Source organism: Ceratotherium simum, chromosome 2 (genome assembly GCF_057802395.1).
Source record: "Ceratotherium simum simum isolate JZ-2026a chromosome 2, ASM5780239v1, whole genome shotgun sequence".
NCBI lineage: Eukaryota > Metazoa > Chordata > Mammalia > Perissodactyla > Rhinocerotidae > Ceratotherium > Ceratotherium simum.
Genome location: NC_141901.1, coordinates 15,036,508 through 15,061,157, shown reverse-complemented (window position 1 = coordinate 15,061,157; position 24,650 = coordinate 15,036,508). Strand labels below are relative to the sequence as shown.

General features: G+C 36.6%; 1 protein-coding gene across 7 annotated transcripts in view; it reads right to left on the bottom strand.

Annotated features, from left to right (window-relative positions):
* The window catches only part of TDRD5 (tudor domain containing 5), a 107,030-nt gene that overhangs the window by 46,353 nt on the left and 36,027 nt on the right, over nt 1-24,650 (bottom strand). For all 7 annotated transcript variants that reach the window (XM_087438531.1, XM_014783383.2, XM_087438534.1 and 4 more), the window contains exons 5-11: nt 21,740-21,823; nt 16,844-16,900; nt 14,177-14,330; nt 11,743-11,951; nt 10,456-10,676; nt 5,664-5,876; nt 4,556-4,622 (exon numbers count right to left, since the gene is read on the bottom strand). In XM_087438531.1, coding sequence (XP_087294657.1) covers nt 4,556-4,622; nt 5,664-5,876; nt 10,456-10,676; nt 11,743-11,951; nt 14,177-14,330; nt 16,844-16,900; nt 21,740-21,823 — 1,005 coding nt within the window. The remainder of the gene's footprint in view (nt 1-4,555; nt 4,623-5,663; nt 5,877-10,455; nt 10,677-11,742; nt 11,952-14,176; nt 14,331-16,843; nt 16,901-21,739; nt 21,824-24,650) is intronic.

The following is a 24,650-nucleotide window of genomic DNA, read 5'->3' as shown; positions in this document are numbered from 1 at the left end:
ACGGTTCCAGACTGGTAGTATGCCTAGGTACATGGCAGAAGTGAATGTAAATCTCTCTGGAGGCGGGCAATCTTGGCCTGTATTATTCAACCAATCTCATAAATAATTTTTTCAAAGAGAGTAAGCAGTACATAAGCAAAGATAAAAAGCATACAAAGAAACAATGAATCACAAGTGAGAACAAGGAGAAGCAACATAATTCAAACAAACCCTCAAAAGCTTTAGATACTTGAATTTCTAGACAAATTATAAAACAACTAAACTTACTATACTTTAAAGTAAAAAAAAAAACATTAATTTGAAAGCTTCTGCAGAGATCAGCATCTATAAAAACTGATCTAGCAGAATTAAAGAACCAAGAAAACTTTTAGAAAGTAAAAACAAAATAACCAAAATTAAAAACCTAATAGGTTGATTCAACAGCAGATTAGGTAGAACTGAAGAGTAAATTAGTAAAGTGTAAGATAATTTGGAAAAAATTACCCAGAAGGCAACATGGAAAAACAAAAATACGTAAAATACAGAAGAGAGGTTAAAAGATATGGAAGATAAATTGAGAAGGTATAACATACTTTTAATTATGGTCCTAGAAAAAGAGAGGCAGAAACAGACAGAGGGAATATAAATATGAATATGGGGAAAAGACAATAACTGAAGAGATAATGGCTGGGAATTTGCTAGATTTAATGAAAAGTAAAAAAGCACAGATAAAAAGAAGTCCAATGAAAGCAACCCAAGTGTCCCTCGACTGATGATTGGATCAAGAAGAAGTGGTATATATGTATATACATACAATGGAATAATACTCAGCCATAAAAAAAGACAAAATCGTCCCATTTGCAACTACATGGATCAACCTGGAGGGTATTATGTTAAGTGAAACAAGCCAGAAAGAGAAAGACAAACACTGTATGATCTCACACATATGTGGAATATAAACCAACACATGAACAGAAAAAACTGTATTGTGGTTACCAGGGGCAATGGGGGTAAGGGGTGGGCACAAGGGGTGAAGGGAGACATGTATATGGTGATTGACAAACAAAAATGTACAACCAAAATTTCACAATGTTATAAACTATTAAGATATCCATTTAAAAAAATCAAAGGAAGAATATTCTTACGGGACTTGTGAAAATTATATGTAGTTCAAATATTAGTGTTCATCAATAAATTTTATTTATGAAATGAAAAACAAAACAAAACAAAACAAAGAAGTCCAATGAAACACAAGCTAGGGGGCCGGCCCGGCAGTGTAGTGGTTGAGTTCACGCATTGCGCTTCAGCGGCCCAGCGTTCGCCAGTTTGGATCCCTGTCGCAGACCTACTCACCACTCTTCAAGTCATGCTGAGGCAGCATCCCACATAGAAGAGCTACAACTCTACAACTATGATATGCAACTATGTACTGGGTCTTTGGGGAGAAAAAAAGAAAAAGAGGAAGACTGGCAACAGATGTTAGCACAGGGCCAATCTCCCTCAAAAAACAAAAAAGGAAACACAAACTAGGATAAATAAAAATACATCCACACATAAACATACTAAAACTGAAGAACACAAGCAACAGATAGGAAATCTTGAAAACAGCTACAGATAAAAAGGACACGGCCTTCAAAGAACAGTCATTAGACTGACAGCTGACTTCTAAAATATGGTAAGGGAAACCAGAAGGCAATGTAATGATATCTTCAACATGTTAAAGATATTAACTGGGGGCTGGCCCAGTGGCGTAGTGGTTAAGTTCATGCACTCCGCTTCTGGCAGCCTGGGGTTCATGGGTTTGGATCCCAGACGCAGACCTGCGCACCACTCATCAAGCCACACTGTGGCAGGCGTCCCATATAAAGTAGAGGAGGATGGGCACAGGTGTTAGCCCAGAGCCAATCTTCCTCAGCAAAACAAACAAGCAGAGGATTGGCAACAGCTCAGGCCTAATCTTCCTCACACACACACAAAAAGATATTAACTGCCAACCTAGAATTCTATACCTAGTGAATGTATCTTTCAAGAATAAGTGCAAAATGATATTTTCAGGTAAACATAACTAAGTTTGCCATCAGCAAATGCTCACAAGTGAAATTCTAAAGGATGCAGTTTAAATAGAAGAAAAATGTTCCCAGACAAAAGGTTTGAGAGGCGAGAATGAAGAGCTAAGAAACTGAGAGATGTGTAACTAAATCTAAGTGGACATTATTATTTTATGCAGTCAATATCTTGAGGGGTTAAAAATGACAACATTAATTATGCAACAAAAACAGAGCAGAAGAGGAGGTTAAAGAAGTTAGAGCATTCTAATGTCCTTGCATTGTGACACACGTGTATGTTGTTATTTCCTAGACTAATCACTAAAACAATATAGTGTGTTACTTAGTGGAATGATTAAAAAAATCTCTTCAAAATAAGGCATGCAAGGTGAGAAAAAGAAAGAATAGGCAAGCCAGTAATTTTTCACTAGGGCCGCTGGGTTCTCCCCAGTGCTTGCAAAGTTTAGTGGTATCTAAGGAATTGGGCAGACTGAACATACTGATCTTGGAACTCACCCGGTCTGTGGCTCCCTCCCTTCAAGTACTTGACCCCTAACTTCTAGCTCTTCTGCCAGTCCCAAACAATATCCTCTAACTCTTCAAGCCAGCAAGGCTGTAGACTGGGGAGTGGCCTCAGGAAAGAAGCTGAAAAATCTCCGATCTTCCCGACTGCAGTCTGACTTCCCAGGGAGACCTCTGCTTTTAGCCTGCTTTGGATTTTGTCTATGGGAGTATTAGTCTGACCATGCTACTCTATTGCTAATCTGCCATTACCAAATGCATTAACTATTTTTAAAACAAGAAAAATGATCTAGAAATAAAGTGAGATACATTCATTTAGTTAAAAACATTTACTGAGCACCTGCCATGCACAAGCACTGGTCCAGGCTCTGGAGATACAGTGGTGAACAAGACAGACGTCCCCGATCTCAGCAGCTTACACTGTTGTATGTGAACAAATACTTAAGATAATACCAGATAGTGTTATGAAGACAAAACAAAGTGACAATGAATGACTGAAGTAGAAGGGAGCACTTGAAATTGGCTGATCCAGGAAGTCTTTCTCGGAGAAATAACATTTGGGCTTAAATCTGAATGACAAGAAGGAGCTAACCACGAGAAGGCTTTGAATAAGCTATTCGAGTGATCACAGTGGGCAAAAGCCCTAAGGCCAGAAGCAGTTTGGGAAGGAAATAGGAAAACAAAACAAAGAGAACAAAAAATGGAAGCCATCTGGCTGATGAGAGTTACAAACATTGGCTACAAGTGGGTCACAAATTTACCCCTGAGCTTCCTGATGGAAGTAGCAAAAAGAAACCTAGTCAGGGCTAAAATGCACCCTAGAAAACAATCCTAAATACTGACTTGCACAAAAACCATACTTTGCATACGTTATATATAATACCCAAAAATAGGAAGCAGACTGAATATCTAACAGTAAAGAGAGAGTTAAACATGCTTTGACACACATTTACCTAATAGAGTACTATGAATCTATTAAAATTGAGAACTATGATCACATATAAATGTATTTATGTTATGATGCTGAGTGAAAAAACAGAATACAATACGATTACTATTTTATGTAGCCCTAAAACCCTACAAATACCCTCACCCCCAACATCCAATAAACTAAACTGAAAGAAACATACAACAAATTTCTAAATTAATGCATTTGAGTGGTGGAATTATAGGTGATGTTTTTTCTTTTTCTTTCCTCTTTACTGTGTTTTTCAGATAAAAAAATTTTTTAAACGAATAATCCAGGCATATGTAAGCAAGTGATAAGTTATTCAGGTTACACAGACAAATATGGTGCAATAAATGTGTATGGCATGTATAACAGAGTTCTGAGGGAAAAACATAAAATTAGGTGCATTAACCAATATATCTATATGGATGAACTTGCCTCCTGCTCCATCCCATTCCAATAATCTCCCACAATGATGTTACTAAGGAATTCTTTAAAAAACATATATCTGATTGTGGCAGTTCTCTATGTACTCTCTTTAGTTGCTCCCCAGCAGCTAACGGACAATGTCCAGATTCCTGAACATGGATATGGATCTCCCCCTTAGGTTCCTGCCTATTTCTCTGACATCATTTGCCATGCACCAACTCCAGCTCATCCTCTAATACGTGGCCAAACAGATCCACTTAAAATTCTCAAATTTGAGATGTCTTATGCTACTCTCTCCCTTTGCCTGGAATGTCTTTCTTCTCTTTTTTATCCAGTTAGAGTCCTAATCTTCCTTCAAAGTTCCACTCAAATGCCACCTCTATGATGGGGTCTTCCCTGATTACCTTGAGCAGAGATGAGCACTCTTCCTTTTGCACCTCTACCATGCACCATAAAAAACTACAGCAAATATGACACAGTACAATTAATTTTGTCTACATGTCTATCTTCCCTACTATCTACAATGATTTCTTTAAGGGCTCACTCTATGTTTTATTTTTGTATCCTGAGAACCTAGAACTGTTCTTGGCATAGAATGTTTGCTGATTAAATGAGGAACAAGCAAACACACCTCTACTGGTCTCACCCAAGCCAAAGAACAAGGGATAGCCTGAGCCGGAAGCTTTGTGTAACAGCACCTGCAATAGATAATCAAATACATGAACATTTAATCACATTTTAAAACGGCATTTTATGGAATCTCTAATCCATTTCTTGATTTTAGCTATCCACACCATTTCAGAGTACTTTATTCATGCATTTTTAAATTAATGTCTTACACTTTAAAGCAATCTAAGCAATAAAATTGTAAAACATAATAGTCTTCGAAAACCATTCAATTAAAATATAGGTGGGAATAGTTCAACCTTCCTGCTATAAAAAGGAAACTCTGAGCATGACCCAAAGAATCATTTTCCTAATAAGAGACTGAAATTTGGTCTCATGGTCCATTCAGTTCACAGTCATGTGAAAGAAGACACAAGAGATAATAACCCAACTATGAACCTAAATGACCATTTGCTAAGTCTGCACTAAGAAGGAAGAGGCCTCGCGCCGCCCCGCCCGCGCTCCTCTCGTCACCCCTAAAGACGCTAAATGTGCCCTACTCTGCCCCGGGGAGAGCACATGGATTAACTGATGGATGTGGAGTTTATGGAGTTACCTTTTTGTGACCTGCTCTTCCTACAGTTTCTAAGAAGAAAAAGGGGCCCCTGAATCAAAGAAGATGCATCGAACTAAACAGATTCATCCCAGAAATCTAAGAGGAGCCATATTTGGATGGAGGAATCTGAAATGAATGGTTGGATATTCTTTGCCAACTGGATCACAATGAATTATTTTTTTCATCCCTCCTCCATACTTCTTTTGAGATTTATTTTTGCACTAAACTATACATTAGATTAACAAGAAGTGAAGAGAGATGTAGTTGACATTGACTGAGACCATTATTTATAGAACTTGGCGGCAAACTGACCTACTTTCCAAGAGGCAGTGATTGGTCAAAAATATGAATATAATATTTTTTTCATACAAAAAAAAAAAAAAGAAGGAAGAGGGATGGAAAGGAGGGAAGGATGGAGAGAGGAAGGCAAGAGAAAAAGAAGAGACAGCCTAACCCCATAGAGTTTCAGCAGTATGAGTCAAAACTTAAGCTGTCCTCATGAAATTTGTTAACTCACTTGAGGAACCTCAGGGAGGACTTCTGAACAGTTCCAATATTTCCAAAGTCTGGGTAGAACACTTCAACTTCCTGTTTCCCGAGGACTCGATGGATAATAACCCGATACCACCACTTATCCTCAGAAATCTTTACACAACAGAGATGTCCTGGTTGGATAAAATATTCTGGCATGGCATATCGATCTGAAACCAGCTGATTAGAATAACAGCGTCTGTGGAATTCCATAATATAGAGAGACCCATAGGAGAAGAAAAAATAAAAGATGATTTTTATTGATGTATCAAGAGTAGGAATGTCTTGGCAAAAAGCAAAGAAAAACATCCTCACTTTTTCTGATTTGTTAATGCTTATTAATACCAATTAATTTTATTTTCCTTTTTCTTATCCAAATCCTTTCTCGTCATCAACAAAATTCTTCAAATAGAATCTTATACACTCATTGTATCTCACATTCTCTGCTGAACAGAATGTAATTGAACTATATTCCCCAGCACTTCCTAAAATGGACATTTTTAAGACATCAATGGCCTGTTAATTCCCAAATCCAATAGCCTTTCTCCTCAGCTTTCAATACACTTGCTCTCTGCAGCATGATACCGATCCTGTCCTCTTTCAAACTCTATCCTACTTAGTTTCCAGACACTTTTTTCTCCTACTTCTTCCTTGTCAATAATTATTTCTTTATTGGCTCTGTAACTGCTTTAGAAGTTCGGTTTGTACGCGGTCTTATCTTGAGAACGTATAACATAATAAGAGCTCAGGCTTTGAAACCAGTAACTTGGGTTCAAATCTGACTCCATCATTTACTAGCTGTGTGACTTTATCTTTCTGTGCTTCGGTTTACTTGTTGAGGATGGGGATGATGATAGTAAAATCTTAGTTAAAATATGTGAATGTTTAGCAGAGTCTAAAAATAGCAAGCACTCAAATATTAACTATTTATTAAATTCTTGCTGATAGCATCTCATGCATTTTCACGTGTTATACCAATACTGATAAACTGAGGATTCTCCATCTCTATCTTTAGTCCCTGCATCTCTTCTGAGCTTTAAAACTTTTATTTCCAACAGCATGAAAAGACGTTAGCTGTCCCCTAATTTCCATTCTCCTCTCTTTTTTTCCTAGTAATAGAATCCCAAATTTTAACTGAGTATATGGCCATTCAGATTTCCCAGGCTCCCTTGCATCTAGATGTGGCTACGTGAATACTAAGTTCTGCCCGTGGGATGTCAGAAACAGCAAAGTGTGCATGATTAAGATGATAAATTTTGTGTATTTTACCACAATTAAAAAAAAAAGTAAAGTGTGAAAATTCCAGCTTCTGTCTTTCAAAGAAAAGGGCATACCTCCAACCCCCCACCTTCTTCTTTTTCCCCTTCCCTCTGGCTGGAATGAGGACCCAGTGGACATGGTGGTGACCTATATCCTGGACCATGTGGATAGGCCAACACATTGTCTGGGGCAGCAAGACAGAAAACACTTGTAGCCCTAACACCATAGAGCTACCCTATCAGCCTACATTGCTTATACATGGACTATCAACGTATGGGAAGAAGAAATAAACTTTTTGTGTGTGTGTGTGAGGAAGATCAGCCCTGTGCTAACATCTGCCAATCCTCTTTTTTTTTTGCTGAGGAAGACTGGCCCTGGGGTTCTAACATCTGTGCCCATCTTTCTCCACTTTATATGGGACGCCGCCACAGCATGACTTGCCAAGCGGTGCGTTGGTGCGCGCCCAGGATCCAAACCGCCGGTGAACCCTGGGCCACCGCAGCGGAGCGCGCACACTTAACCGCTGGCGCCACCAGGCCGGCCCCAAGAAGAAATAAACTTTTATCTTCTTTATGCTACTATGGCTAAGTTATATCTTCGTAATCCTAACTAACATTGCCCGTTCAACATTGCCAGTTCACTATCTCATGGTCATCTTAGAGATACTATGAGTAAACTTTTAACTTCTAACCCCAGCTCAAACCTACGCAATCTCTCAAGTCAACACAGTTTTCATATTCTCCTGTTCTCCCTTTTCCTTCCCAACCCCATTCTTGTTACCAAGACCTGACAATTTTACTTTCCTAATTTCTCTTAAATTTTTCTCTTCCTTTCCACTCACTCTCTCACCAAAACCAGCCTATTAATGGATCTTTTCCTCTTCACACCATCCATCCTCCACACTGGAACTCGAGTTAGCCTTCTCAAATACAAACCTGTTGATGTCCTTCCTTTCTTAAAACCTTCAGAGCCCCCTCACTTCTACAGAATAAGTCCATATTCCTTCCACGGTGTTCATATTCTAACTTTTGCCTAGTCTTCCAGTTTCACAGGCAGCCACTGTCCCCTCAACCTCACCTGGTAGTGACTTCACTTCCCTATTTGTTGTTCCCAGAGCACACCGCTCACTCCTGTGTTAATGCTGGCCTTGGTGCCAGTGACTGTACCCTACCACACCCACTCACACCTCCTTGACTGGCAAATTCTTATTTGTTTTTGAGGCCTAGCTCAAGTATCTCCTTTGTGAAGCTTTCCTCCACCTTGCCCAGGTAAAACTACTGCCTCGTACAGCATCCCACTTATCCCCTACCTATCTTCCTAGCTAATCGTGGTGTTCATAAAAGCAAAGGCCATGCCCATCTTCTGGGACGTTGCCACAGCATGCCTTGCTGGTACACTTGTACCGCCTGTGCTTCAATATCCCAACACCAAGCACACAGCAGATATAGTATTAATAATAATAGCACCCAACATTTGAGCTCGATTCGACCCTAAGTACTTTAATCTTCACAACTCTGTGAGGTAGGTACTATTATCATCTCCACTTTGGAAATGAGAAGACCAGGCCTAGAGAAGTAAAGTAACTTCAAGGTCACAGAGGCAGTAAATTTGCTTGAAAACATGCACTAAATCTTACAGGCATACTGGGATGGAATACATGATAATATTTTCACTAAGTGATTATTATGTGGCTTATATTATGCTAGGAGTTCTTGGGTGGGAGATGAGTACATAATGTGGTAAAATTAGAAAAAAACATGGAATGCTTTTGGAGAGAGATAAAATAAATTATTCTTATATGTGACACATATAAAAATCAGACGTTGTTCATGAATAAATCTAAAGTGGTTGAAAATGTACAAATTTTACATAGTGTCTACTAACAAAGGGCATCAATTTTCAGTAGAGAAAAGATAATTAGAGCACTAGTTCTCCAAGTGTAGTTCAGGACCCCCGGGACCCTGAAATCCTTTCAAAAAGTAAGATTGAAGTTATTTTAATATTTTAGTATTATTATGAAAACAGTTATTTGCCCTTTTCACTGTGTTAACATTTGCACTGATGGTGTAAAAGCAAGGTGGGTAAAACTCCAGGTGCCTTAGTTAAATCAAGGCAGTAGCACCAAATTTTACTAGTAGTCATTTATTTGTCACCACCATGCATTCACAGTAAATAAAGAAAAAAGAGGCCAATTTCACTTAAGAATGTCCTTGATAAAGCAATAAAAATTACTAAGTTTATTAAATCTCAACCATCCTTTCCATCTTTTCAATATTCTCTGTGACAAAAATGAAAGTACACATAAAACCTTTCCCAAGCTGTCTTAAGGAAAAGCACTTGTCCATTTGAGTAGTGAACTGAACTAGCTGCTTTTTTGTGGAACATTATTTTTACTTGGAAGATGAACTAGACATTGTTTTCATGGAACACCATTTTTGCTTGAAAGGACCACTAATGAACTATGTTTATTCAGACTTGGGTATCCGATACACTTTCTCAAAAATGAAGTGAGCCTGCCACTTCAAGGAAAACATTGACAGTATTTGTTGTCAATGATAAAATTCAAAGCTTTCAAGTGAAAATTAGGATTTTGGAAATGTTGCATCCACCATCATGAGCTTGACAGCTTCCTACTACTTAATACTTTTCTGATGAGATCAGTGGTGATATTAATAAATGCGATTTTTTAATATTATGTGACGAAGTGTGTCAACATTTGGAAGATCTACATAACTCAGTGAACCAGTACTTTCCAAATGACCAATGCATGATGTTTTACAATCACAGGTGGGGTGAAAGACCCACTCGGCCAGTTTCACTGAGTCCACACTTAGGAGGGCCCTATGCTTGCTTTAATACTCAGCTATTGTTGTCTTGAAATTCTTAATTTTTATACAAGAAGGTTTGCATTTAAATTTTACACCAGAGCCTCCAATTACATAGCTAGTTTTGGATCCATCAATAGTGCAAAGGCACAGCAATGGATTTTAACATAGTAGAGAATGAAAAGGTCAAATTGCACATTGCAACTAATCTTTAAAAAACTACCATTTGTCAAGATTTGGTATCCTATCAAAGATATTCTTTTCAAAAGGCTATTAAAATACACCTTCTCTCAGCTACATATCTGTGTGAGGACTGATGTTTTCATCTACTTCAACCAAAACAATATATCTCAGGAGATGGAAGACAGAGGCAGATATTAAAATCCAACTTTCTTCTTTGAAGCCAGATATTAAAGGGATCTTAAAACATGTAAAACGATGCCACTCTTCTAATTTCCATAAAATAGTTATTTTTCATAAAAATGGGTTATATTCACACAAATGGATTTATTGTTATTTTTAAACAAAAAATATTTTTAAAATTTTGCAGTTTTAATTTCTATAAGATAAATACCAATAAACAAAAGCTCTCTTAGGTCCTTAATTTTTAAGTGCCCTGAGATCAAAATGTTAGAGAACTGCTGATTTAGAATGAAATACATGAAAAATACATTGAAAACAATAGATTCCTACCGCATTTCAATCATCATGTCTTCAAGTTTCTCTGATGAATCCCTGCTATAGATTCGGATGTAGAATTGACTAGGAGAGATGATATACTCCACAAAGACCCCCACAAGGGTACTGGTATCTAATGGTGGCAATCTGCATAATTTCTTGTCCTGTACAGCATCTGGTGGGATATCATGATTTGCCACTGCCGGGTTCAGCTGTGATTTGTTAATTTCTACTTGCTACAAGTTAAAAAAAGAAATCACAGAGACCACTATAAAATCTTTGGGTGACATTTCAAACTCTATGACGTTTCTCAAAGTATATTTCATGAGTCACTTTTATCAGAATCACCTGGGAAATGACAAGAATGAGGATTCTTAGACTTTAGCCCAGATTTACTGATTCAGAACACCTGAAAGTGGGCCCCACAATTATGCATTTTAAAAATTCCCTAGGTGATCCTTACCTATGTTAAAATATGAAAACTCCAGCCTTATGATATTAAGAATTAAGTGTGTTACACAACTGCCCTATACAAAATTGAAAACATGTTACTTCAAATATTCAGGCTGAAGTAAGACAGATTCTCATCCTACCCAACCCTGCCAACAAAGGTCACTTTAAAGAATGGATTAAATTTCAGACTAGTCTTCCAATCAAAAATAGGGTCTTTCAAACACCCTCATTCTAAAATATATTATTTTTCTTTAGGTTGTCCTCGAGAAAGTACAGCAGGCTCTCCAAACAAAATGTTTTTTGGTATAGAGCGTAGAAGGGAAGAAGAGTAAGCTCAAAGGTATAGAGCGTAGAAGGGAAGAAGAGTAAGCAATTAATTCCTTAATAACAACAAAATAATAGGAGATGAGGACACAAAAAGGGAGAATTGTGTGTAGAGATGTAATGAAGGAGAAAAAAATGAAAACACCCTATAATTGAGGTTAGGGCAATCTGCAGCAGTGGTTGAGTCATACAGCTGAAACAAAGCTTCTCTGTTCTTCCCTCTAAAGCCCTCGAGGGTTTTCAAGACTACATTTTGAAAAATACAGACAGAGAATCAGCAATGTCATCTTGAGAGAACTGTCAAATCTTCAAAGCCATCTGAAAACTTTAAAATGAGACTAGAGGGAAACTAGTTATATAAAAGATTGAAAACCAGAATAAATGCTGCATAACGTGACTTCCAAGAAATCATATATCTAGAAATAAGACTTTTCTAACACAGAATTTTGGTTTAAAGAAACATGCATTCAGTTACTTTCCATAATGCTGAATTTCCAATGCACAAAGTCTTTAAACCTTACTCACCAGCTGTAAAGGCTTCACTACCAAATTAGGCTTCTTGCAAATCTTCTGTTTTGGCTCTTTAAGGTTTTTTGAAGGGCAATCCCATGTAGTCTCCTTGACAGCAGCAGTAGACAGTGAATTTCTAAGGGGACTGGAGACACAAGTTTTGGCTTCTATTTTCTTATCTGATTGAATTAAACATGAACTTCTGACTGAGGAAACAGCCCCATCTGAAATGACCAAAAGGGTATCCTATGTACACATATTACAATAACTTGTATAACTGTTACCAAGCACATTCTATGTGCCAGGCACTGGGCTGATAATGATAAATGAGAGATACGAGCCTGTCTTTGCAGACCTTTCAGAACGAAGAGATATAAAGGAGGTTCTAGATAGGAACAAATCAAATTATTTATGTTGTGGGGGGAGAAGGTAAGTCTGGTAAAGTTTCTTAAACTTTGATGAAAGGTTTTATTTTTCAACATCCTGATTTCAATTCATTTCTTGTTCAACTTTAGCAGTGAACATTCATCATTGCTTAATGTATGTGCCTACTTAATATTCCATAACACATGCCTTAATTTTTAGGGAATTCCCAAATCGATCACATATTTTGTTCAAATTTACATGTGTATGATGATTATAAGAGGTTGACACTTTAAAACAGACCCCAGGATAGACCTAAAACCATAGTGGCTCCTAAAGAACAACTAATAAGTGCAAAAAGATATAGGTACAGGAATATTTATCACTGTATTTATACACTCTACATGTCCATCAATAGGAGACTGGTTAAATGAATTATAATATAGTCACATAAAAGAATTGTATGTAGTTAAAAAGGACGAAATAAACTTGTACATGCTGATATGGAAAAACATCCATAATATACAAAGTGTAAAAAGGAAGGACTTATACAATATTCATATAATACTGTTTTGTGTAAGAAAAATCATACATATGATAAATAACTATATTATATACAAGAGGTCCACTAAAACTATGACCCCTAGTTACCACCTCTGCATTGTTAGAATTGTTTAAACAAGCAAATATTGTTTTTGTAATTTTTTAAAAATCTAGCTATGCTTACATATACATTTAAAAATGTCTAGAAGGCTATATAAAAATTCTAACAGCATTTTTAGGGGAAATAAAATTATGGGAAATGTTCTCTTTCAACTTTATACTCATCTGTGCTGTTTGAATTTTTTAGAATGAACATGAGTTATTTTAATAATCAGAAAAATCAACAAAGATACACTTACATTTTGGAAAAAATAGCTGTCCATCATAACCACTTGTAGAAGCTTATAAAAATACAAGTCCCAAATGGCACTATAGTTTGGCAAGATGTGACCACTGAGGGAACTGAGAAGAGAGTACATGGGATCGCTCTCTATTAATAACTGCATGTGAATCTACAATAACCTCAATGCAAATTTCAAAAGAAAAAAAAACTAAGCCAAAACAAACAAACAAAAATCAAGTGCCCTAAATGCAACGTGGTATCCTGGAGTGAATCCACAACAGAAAAAAGAACAATGGTGGGAAAACTGGTAAAATTGGAATGAAATCTGGAATTTAGAATTTAGTTAATCAATGTTGATTTCTCAGTTTTGACAAATGGTAATGGTAATGTTAATATTAGGGGAAACTGGAGGAAAGGCATATGGGAAAGGCATCCAGGAAAGGCATACTCTGTACTACCTTTGAAACTTTTCTATAAATCTAAAATTATCCCCAAATAAGTTTATTTAAAACAAAATACAGGGGCCAGCCCGGTGGCACAAGCGGTTAAGTGTGCGCGCTCCGCTTTGGCGGCCTGGGGTTTGCAGGTTCGGATCCCGGGTGCAGACCTACGCACCGCTTGTCAAGCCATGCTGTGGTGGCGTCCCATATAAAGTAGAGGAAGATGGGCACAGATGTTAGCTCAGGGCCAATCTTCCTCAAGAAAAAAAAGGGGAGGACTGGCATTGGATGTTAGCTCAGGGCTAGTCCTCCTCACAAAAAAATAAATAAATAAATAAAAATAAAACAAAATACAAGTGCAGGGTCTCAATGCACACCCATTTATTCTGAATCTCCACGTAGTTCTAAAAAGCTTTTGATTCACAGTCAGAGTTAAGAACCACTGAACTATCTAGTGCTTCCCCAACAGATCACCATTTCAGAAAAGTGATTTCTTCAGAATTATCCAAAAATCTGGACGATGAAGAAAGTAAATTTTATAAATTCAGATAGTCTTTATTAATAATATAAGTTAGCCTTATTACAACAAATATCACCAGAAAGAAGGTCATTATATACAAAACATTTTCAAGGCTAATGTGTGATCTGTTTGGCTGATGTGGTTACAATAAGGAATATTACATAATCAATGGTTTCTTTTTCTTTGTCTTTAAAGGGACAATTAAAAATCAGGTTTGCATCATATTGTAATTCAACTCACCAGGTGGAAGAGGCTTCATATCAGCATCAAATATCAGTAAATCTTGTTCTCCTTCCCTGAACTCAACATGGAGAATGTCACTTAGAGCTCCAACAAGTTCTGTCACATTTAAGAATCCTAATTTTTTTGGTGAAAGTTGCTCTTTAAAAATTACCTGTCACAAAAAGCATAAATAACATGAAACAACGATGTCAGATAACATGAATATAACATATACAGGTGCCCTTGGACGATGCTTTAATCCAGACTTAGCCAAACTAAATTTGTAAGGGTCAGTGAACCCGGGCCGCCAGTAGCAGAGTGCATGCACTTAACCGCTAAGCCACGGGGCTGGCCCATAAAATGTCCAAATTCTTAAACTTTTGTCTCCCTAACCAAGGTAAAGCAGTTGAGCTAATCATAATTCTTGCCCTCTTCCTCTGACTAGGTGTTAGTAGGAAATAAATCCTTGCCCTGACTTAATCCCCTTGGGGAAGATGGACGGATACACAGAAGGCAAACACTCTAAAAGGACTGACCCTGATGGATGGTAGGGCTGCCCGGGGCATACCTTCTTGTTCATGTGATGCTCTGAGACCCAACATAACTCTTCATGACTTCTCCCAGGACACTTGTAAAAATGGGGGCCCAGCATCAGTCAAGTCATGGTTTAAAAGGGCCCTTAATATCACATCTATAGCCAATCATGAATATCCCAAGAGAGAAAGAATTGTTACAGGACAAGGAAAGGGTGGTGCTGAATCAGACTTGGCATCTCTACTTATTTCTTTGTACATTTATTATGGCTTCTTTACCTTTTATGTTCATTAGTCTCTTTAATGGTTTTTTACCTTCTCTGTAAGAGCCTAGTACTATGAATACACAATTCAATTGAACACAAGACTAGTTTGGGAAGGATTTTTTAAAAATGTAAGTTATTAATTTTTTGAATAAGTGATATTCAGAAGTTTCAAAAGGGTATACAGCAAAAACTAAGTCTCCAGCCCACTCTCATCCCTCAGTCAGGCAGGAGATTCTCTCCCTAGAGGTAACCATCATTATCAGTTTCTTGCATAAGCCATCGTCACTAGTTTCTTGCGCAACTTTCCAGAAATTGTCAAAACTTGAACATGCATCAAGCTTCAACATAATAGATTATACACATTGTACACACTTCTTTAAAGCAATGTGAATTTAAGTATCCTCCGTCATTATATGAGAGATGATGTGTATCTTTCCTATCTAAGTTTTCTTCTACTATGAGTTAACATTTCTTGAACAATTACTATATGGCAGGCACTGCTCTAAGCACTTGATTTTTAAATCATTTAAACTTCACAAAACTCTATAAAGTACGTAATATTATCTTGACTTTACACATCATCTATAAAATAGCACATAGAGGTGAGTGATGTATCTTAACCATTATGCTATAGTATCTCACAATATCCATGTTAATATCTGCAAAAATATGATAGTTTTCATGGCATAGTAGTTACAAGTTAGGATTCTGAAGCCAGGTTGCCCAGGGTTCAAATCCTGGCTCCACCCATTACTGGCTATCTGCCCGTTAGGCAAGTTACTTCTCTGTGCCTCCCTTTGTGATGAAAATCAAATGAATTACTATATGCAAGGCATTCAGAATAAAGCCTGGCACACAGCTACCATATGTATAGGTCTTACCATTTTAAAAAATTGGATATGTGGCAGTTATCTGAATTATCATTCTGCAACTTGATTTTTTTCACTAAACATTATGGGCCCAAAAATGATCATGTTACAGAGTAGATCTAGTTCATTTATTTTATCTACTACATATTACTCCATTGTATAAACGTCAATCTCAATTTATTTATCCATTCTCCTATTGACGGCTATTTAATGTGTTGCCAGTTTTTTGTTTTTTGTTGTTTTTTTTTTGAGGCAGATCAGCCCTGAGCTAACACCCATGCTAATCCTCCTCTTTTTGCTGAGGAAGACCAGCTCTAAGCTAACATCCATTGCCAATCCTCCTCCTTTTTTTCCTGCAAAGCCCCAGTAGATAGTTGTATGTTATAGTTGGCACATCCTTCTAGTTGCTGTACGTGGGACGTGGCCTCAGCATGGCCGGAGAAGCAGTGGGTCGGTGCGCACCCAGGATCTGAACCCGGGCCGCCAGTAGCTGAGCGCGTGCACTTACCCACTAAGCCACGGGGCCGGCCCTGTTTCCAGTTTTTTATTATGCTGCAACGTACACACCTTGTGTATGTCTTCACACGCACATGTGTAAGAGTTTCTCTAAAGTGCATATGTAGAAGGGGAACTGCTGCATCACTGGGGACACATATCTTCAACTTTACTCCTACTGCCAAAATGCTCTCCAAAGGGGTTCTGTCCCACAAGCAGTGTATGAGGTATTCTGTTTCTCCACATTCCCACTGACACTTCATATTATTAGACATTAAATAAATTAACTTTTATCTAATAATAGCAATTAGTTGTTAAAAAAGAATCCTTCCTATGCATAATCAAATATTTATTAAGGGCCATATTCTTGTCTTTTAGTAAAGAAAAGGACATGAAAATGCAAAACAAGATGTTTCAGTTCTAGAGCAGAGACTTGGAGGATCCAAGGAGTAGCAACCAAATTCCTATCACAAGAAACATAAAACATATAAAACCACAGTTAGTGAAAAAGAAAACACTCACCTCAAACTCTCCAAGCAGTTTAGAAATAAGCAAACCTTCTGGAAACTTGGATACAACCTAATAAATAGAAAATAAAATGTACTATAAACAGACACCATTGGAATGAGGGGTGATAAAATATCAAAATAAGACAGTATAAACTTAAATTGCAACAAAGGTAAAAAATAACATTATTATTGAGTGAATGAATTAAAGTCACAATATGTTTTTTAAAAGTCAGTTTCTACAGTAACCAAAAACCTCCCAAAAAATAAAAGCCCAGGACCAGACGGCTTACCTGGTGAATTCTACCAAACATTCAAAGAAGACTTAATACCTATCCTTCCCAAACTCTTCCAAAAAACTGAAGAGGAGGGGAATCTTCCTAATTCATTCTACAAAGCCAACATTACCCTGATGCCAAAACCAGACAAGGACGACACAAAAAAAGAAAATTACAGGCCAATATCACCGATGAACATCGATGCAAAAATCCTCAACAAAATACTAGCACATCACATACAACAATACATTAAAAAGATCATACACCATGATCAGGTGGGATTTATTCCAGGGATGCAGGGATGGTGCAAGATCCGCAAATCAATCAACGTGATACACCACATTAATAAAATGAAGAATAAAAGTCACATGGTCATCTCAATAGATGCAGAGAAAGCATTTGACAGGATACAGCATCCATTTATGGTAAAATCTCTGAATAAAATGCGTATAGAAGGAAAGTACCTCAACATAATAAAGGCCATATATGACAAACCCACAGCTAATATCATCTGCAATAGTGAAAAATTGAAAGCTATCCCTCAAAGAACAGGAACCAGACAAGGATGCCAACTTTCATCATTCCTATTTAACATAGTATTAGAAGTCCTACCCAGAGCAATCAGGCAAGAAAAAGAAATAAAAGGAATCCAAATTGGAAAGGAAGAAGTGAAACTGTCACTATTTGCAGATGACATGATTTTATGCATAGAAAACCCTAGAGAATCCACAAAAAACCTTTTAGAAATTATAAATGAATACGGTAAAGTTACAGGATACAAAATCAACATACAAAAATCAGTTGCATATCTATACATTAACAGTGATGCAGCAGAAAGAGAAATTAAGAATACAATCCCATTTACAATTGCAACAAAAAAGAATAAAGTACCTAGGAATAAACTTAACCAAAGAGGTGAAAGACTTGTACACTGAAAACTATAAAACATTGCTGAAAGAAACTGAAGACGACACAAAGAAATGGAAAGATATTCCGTGCTCTTGGACTGGAAGAATTAACATAGTGAAGATGTCCATACTTCCTAAAGCAATCCATAGATTGAATGCAATCCCTATCAAAGTTCCCAGCAATATTTTTCACAGAAATACAACAAAGAATCCTAAAATTTATACGGAACAACAAAAGACCCCGAATAGCCAAAGAAATCCTGAGAAAAAAGAACGAACCTGGAGGTATCACACTCCCTGATTTCAAAATATACTACAAAGCTATAGTAACCAAAACAGCATAGTACTGGCACAAAAACAGACACGCACATTAATGGAATAGAATCAAGAGCCCAGAAATAAACCCACACATCTATGGACAGCTAATCTTCGACAAAGGAGCCAAGAACATACAATGGAGAAAAGAAAGTCTCTTCAACAAATGGTGTTGGGGAAACCGGACAGCCCCATGCAAAAAAATAAAAATAGACCATTATCTTACACCATACACAAAAATTAACTCAAAATGGATGAAAGACTTGAATGTAAGATGTGAAACCATGAAAATTCTAGAAGAAAACATAGCAAGTATGCTCTTCGACATCAGTCTTAGCAACATATTTTCAAGTACCATGTCTGACTGGGCAAGAGAAACAATAGAAAAAATAAACAAATGGGACTACATCAAACTAAAAAGCTTCTGCACAGCAAAGGAAACCATCAACAAAACAAAAAGACAACCTAACAATTGGGAAAAGATACTTGCAAACTATATATCTGATAAGGGGTTAAACTCCAAAATATATAAAGAACTCATACATCTCAACAACAAAAAAATTAACAACCCAATTAAAAAATTGGCGAAAGACCTGAACAGACATTTCTCCAAAGAAGATATACACATGGTCAACAGGCACATGAAAAGATGTTCAACATCATCAGCTATCAGGGAAATGCAAATCAAAACTACAATGAGATATCACCTCACACCTGTCAGAATGGCTACAATTACCAACACAGGAAACAACAAGTGTTGGAGAGGATATGGAGAAAAGGGAACTCTCATACACTGTTGGTGGGAGTGTAAATTGGTGTAGCCACTATGGAAAACAGTATGGAGATTCCCCAAAAAATTAAAGATAGAACTACCGTATGATCCAGCTATTCCACTGCTGGGTATTTATCCAAAGAACATGAAAACACCAATGCATAAAGATACATGCAACCCTGTGTTCATTGCAGCGTTATTCACAATAGCCAAGACTTGGAAGCAACCTAGGTCCCATCAAGGGACAAATGGATAAAGAAGATGTGGTATATATACACAATGGAATACTACTCGGCCATAAGAAATGATGAAATCCAGCCATTTGTGACAATTCGGATGGACATTGAGGGTATTATGCTAAGCGAAATAAGTCAGAGGGAGAAGGTCAAATGCTGTATGATCTCACTCATAAGTAGTAGATAAAAACAACAACAAACAAACACACAGAGACAGAGATTAGATTACTGGTTACCAGAGGGGAAGGAGGGAGGGAGGAGGTGATTAGGCACATGTGTGTGGTGATGGATTGTAATTAGTATTTGGGTGGTGAACATGAGCACATGATGTAATCTATGCAGAAATAGAAGTATAAAGATGTACACCTGAAATTTATACAATGTTATAAACCAATGTGACCACAATAAAAAAAAAATTTTCAAAATTAAAAAAAAAAAAATAAACGTCAGTTTCTAATTTTAAAAAAGGTTATAACAACTAACAACCGAAAAAGGCAGTGACTTCCAACATTTCCAGAGTGGAGAAATCATTCTTACACAATACTGCAATGCCACAACTCGCTAGAAATTCCTATACTTCTTTAGCTCAGCTAACATATTTAGCTTTAGCTCACATAAAATAACTATACAACACAATTTCAAGCATTTTAAATGACAGAAAAGAACTACAATGGACTCTATAGAAAACTTTGGAAAATACAGTTAAGCAAAGAGAAAATATCCATAGATAATAGCCATTGTTGTCCATATGCACACAAAAATATCTATAATTAACATAAAAATAAGGTCATTACTTCTATAACCAGTTTTTTAATATCATACCATAGACATCTTTCCATGTCAGTAAAGATGGATCAACATGTTTAATGGCTACAGAGTTTTCAAAATATTCAATACACTTAAATTTATTTACTTGATCCTCTATTTATGGCTATTTCCTATTTTTCATCATCCCAAATACTGAAAGGATTATCCTCATTCTTGCATCTTGCACACTTGTCCAATTATTTTTTAGGATAAATTCCTAGAAGTAGACTTCCTCCATTCCTATAAAGTATAAAAAGCTTTGTGTTTTCCTAGATTTTTCCAGATATATTTTATAAAAAATTTTAATTCAAGCCTTCAGAAAAATATAAAGTAAAAATTACTCTAAAATCCTGTGACGCAGACAATCATTGCTGCATTTCAGAAATCATCCTTTCAGAAACCTCTTTACACACGCACAAATATTTACATTATTCATGATTTTATATGAAAGGACAATATTAAACATGCTACTCTATACAATCTGTTTTTAAAGTCCAACAATATACTAAGGAGATACTTCCATGTAAATAACAGTGACATACATAAACTTTCTTACGAGCTGCATGATATTCCCTAGTTTGAGTGGACAATTTAACCAACCCTTTATGAAAGGATTCTTAATTTTTCTCTAATTTTTGGTTACCATAAAAAAGTCATATTGAACATCCTTCAATAAATAATTGTTGGACACTTGCTCAAATGCCCAAACAAAAAAACAGGGTCTGAACACACCAAGCGTTTTGCATTTCTCCCAGTAAAATCATGACAGCTAAAAAGGAATAATAAAAGGCAGTAAGAGTCGTAATGGCACTCTGATTATTCAAATCAGAATTAATAGTTCCCACTAAAATTTTAAGTGTACATACCCTTTAGCCCAATATATAATAGCTAAGGGACTTTTACTAATAAGGCAAAACAACAAATTAGGCCAAGGACATGAACAGGCAATTCACATAAGAAATATAAATGGCTACTAAGCATATGAAAAGATACTTAATGTAAAAACCAAGAGGTATAAATTAAAACAACATGATTGGATACTAACATTTCAATGTAAGGAAGAGTGCAGATTCGTTCAAACCTTTTAGAGGGCAATTTGGTAATATTTAACATCAAAATTGAAAATATTCAATATCTTTGGCAATTCCTCTTCTAGATAAATGTTTAAGGACATTAAATACAGCATTTTTTAATAGCCAAGGCTAGAAATAACCCAAATGTTAATCAATCATGGATCTCATACATCAACACAATGGGATATCATGCACTGTTTAGAATATTTGACACACATGTATATAAAATTGGTTGGAAGGATCTTGAACTGTGTGTTAATGAAGATTTATTGGGGTGAGGGGAAGAAAAAAGGGAAGAGAGAGAATTTATGGAGGAACTTACATTTTCTAAATAATTTTGACAACATTAAAAATTTTCAGGAGTGTGTAATTTATTTATTGGGTTTTTTTCCTCATCTTGAAAAGATCAGGTATAAATATAAAACTAATAAATAGTTGTAGGCAAATTAAACTTAACTACAAATAATATCTAAATGTATAATTAATTATTCTTATCCATTTCCCAGAAACAGAAAATACTTACAAATTTTATCTTATGTTTTAGTTCTGGACTGATAGTCCCTCCAGGTCCAATTTGGGCAATAACTGATCTGAATGTGTTCTCCAGCTGTGAAAAAAGAAAGAAAAAGTTCAAGTTACAGTAAAAAAAAAAAAATGTCAAAAATAAATCTAAACTGTATGTAAAGGAAACATCTATCACAGGAAATGTATTTCAATCAAATGGATAAAATACCTCAACAGGCACTGTAGCATTTCAGGCCATATAAAATACATTTAGAGTAGATGGAATCTTTATAAAACTAAACTCTGGAATTTTCCAGGATAATTAACATTCTCTATAAATTAGATTCCAGTCTTCAATTACTCAATCCCATACTCTAACCCAGAAAGGATTTTTGTTACTCATTTTCTTCTGTTTATAAAAGTATTTAATGTTTATTAAATACATATTTAGTGAATGCCTAATGCAGGGAAGAGATGGGATGGTGCAAGGTCCCTGGGAGGTAGAAATGTGTGCGAGCCAGGGCACTGAGTGAATGACTGGCCCTAAAGTGAGCACTAGAAGGAAAAGCTCTTCTGTTGCAATAGAAAAGAGGGAAAGGACCAGGAGGGATAGGGAAAAGGCTCTATGAATGTGGGTCAGAGGGTGGACAGAGTTACTATGGGATGGCTTCAGCATTTTCTCTGTGACTTCAGAAGCGGGCCCACTCCTAAGAGGGGACAGAAAGCGGAGGGAGCTCAGACAGTTGAGAAAGCAGAAAAAGTGGAAAAATGAAGTTGAGGAAATAATGGATGATAATCTAAACTCAACAGGTAGGAGTAAAGACAGGAGGGGCCTGAGTTAAGATAGCAGCGGATTTGAGGATTTTAGTAGAGAGAAGCCAATGGCATAGAGAGGCCCCAATAAGCTAAAAAGATAACACACGGGAATAATTGAAAAAATAAGCTGGAAGCACAGGAGATTATGATCAGAGAGTAGCATGGAGCCTATCCAGATAGCCAAGTCCAGTGAAAAGTCACGGCAGTGGAAATCCAAAGTGGAGTGCAAGATCATGGAATTATGTTTACAGATAATAAGTAAATGAAAAAAACATATTAGAAAAGACACAAAAGTATAATGAAAAACACAAATTACCGAAAATCCTGTCACATAGACACAATCACTTAATATTTTTTCCTTCTAAATTTTTTATTTTTTAATCTTTCATCTTGGCCTGTCATTACTTACAAACTATGTGACACTTTAGGTCTGTTTCTTCATCTGAAAAATGAAGATAATCTCAGTATCTCATAAGGTTAATGGGAACATGGGATCTGGGAAGGGAAGGATTATATTCCTATGATTTTATCAGTAGCTTTCACAAAAAAGGCCTCAGACCTTGGTCTTATGTTCTCTGTATTTCTTCTCTATCTGCCATGAGATAATTCCCTAAAGCCCTCCCAGTGAACAATAAGAGAATCTAAGGATAACTGATTTTTCACATCCCAATATGCTCCTACCATGTGAAGATTCAATACAATAATTCATTAAATTATCACTGTACTAGGTGTTTCAGGGGACAAAAAAAGGTCATCTTTGACAGCATCATTCCTCTCAAGCCACTTATACAATTAAGTAGGGAAACGAGATCAATGTTATCAACAGCTCTAACCTAAGGCTGACTCTAAGTGCCATTAAAGAAGTACAAAGTGCAGAAGGATATTCATCACAGTAAGTTATAAATATATGGAAGGCTTCCTTTTAGAAGGGCCTTGAAGGATGGCGGAGAATATTGCAGAGAGAGGTGGTAGAGAGGGCAATGAAGGTAGAAGGAACTTCATGAACAAAGGAGAAAGAATAAAACAGTTTCCCTCAAGGCATTAAGGTAGTAGTGAAAGTGAAAACTGAGAAAGGTAGACTGAAGTCGTATTACAGATACCTTAAATACCAAACTAAGGAGCTTTTCTTGGTTATGTAGACAAAAACTGACACTAGAGATTTTTAGCAAGGGAGAGACAGAACTTTAATCTGGAAGCAGAAAATTAGACTGGAGGGTGGACAACCAGTTAGGAGACCACTCAAACTCTCTGGGCCAGAGTTTTAACAAGAGTGCTAAGAGAATAATAGAAAGAAGGGATTATTACAAAGCTGGAATCCACAGAAATTAGGAAAGAAGACAACAGACAGGAAGGAACTGCTGATTCTACAAGGATGAATAATAAGAGACCAGGGAAACAGCGTCAAGGACCTCAAGTTTTATGCAGGAAACTAAAGGACCTTGGAACACAGAGGTAGGTTTTACCGGTTTTTAATCAATTCCAAGAGTTTGGAAATTGGGAGGTAAATGGCAGGACGGTAATTAAAAATCTGATTTGTTTCTCTAGAGCATGGCTTGTGACAGGTCAGCAAACTATGGCCCTCAGGCCAAATCTGGCCTGACATCCTCTTTTATGTGCAGCCCATGAGCTAAGAATGGTGTTGACAGTTTTAAACAGTTGGCAGAAAAAAAATCAAAAAAAGAATATTTTTTGACACATGAAAATCATATGAAATTCAAATTTCAGTATCCATAGAAAAGTTTTATTGGAACATGGCCACACTCATTCATTTCCATATTGTCCATGGTTGCTTTCGCACTACAAGGGCAGAGAAGGGTAGGTACAACAGAGACCATTTGGCCCTCAAAGCCTCAAATATTTACTATGTGGCCTTGAGAGAAGATATTTGCCACGCCTGGGCTTAAGATGTCAAAATGATGGGCTCTTAGCCAGGAACAGAATGCTTCTCAAAAAAGTAAGAAAAAAAATGTTTTTTGCCTCAAGTTAGATGACTAAATTAAGCTGACTTTAAACGGAATGTGGTGGGAGAGATTTTTTATGTCTTTTAATTTTCAAGTCCAGGTAAACTTGGGGAAAAGTATAATTAAAGAATAGAAGTTATAATGTGGGGGAAA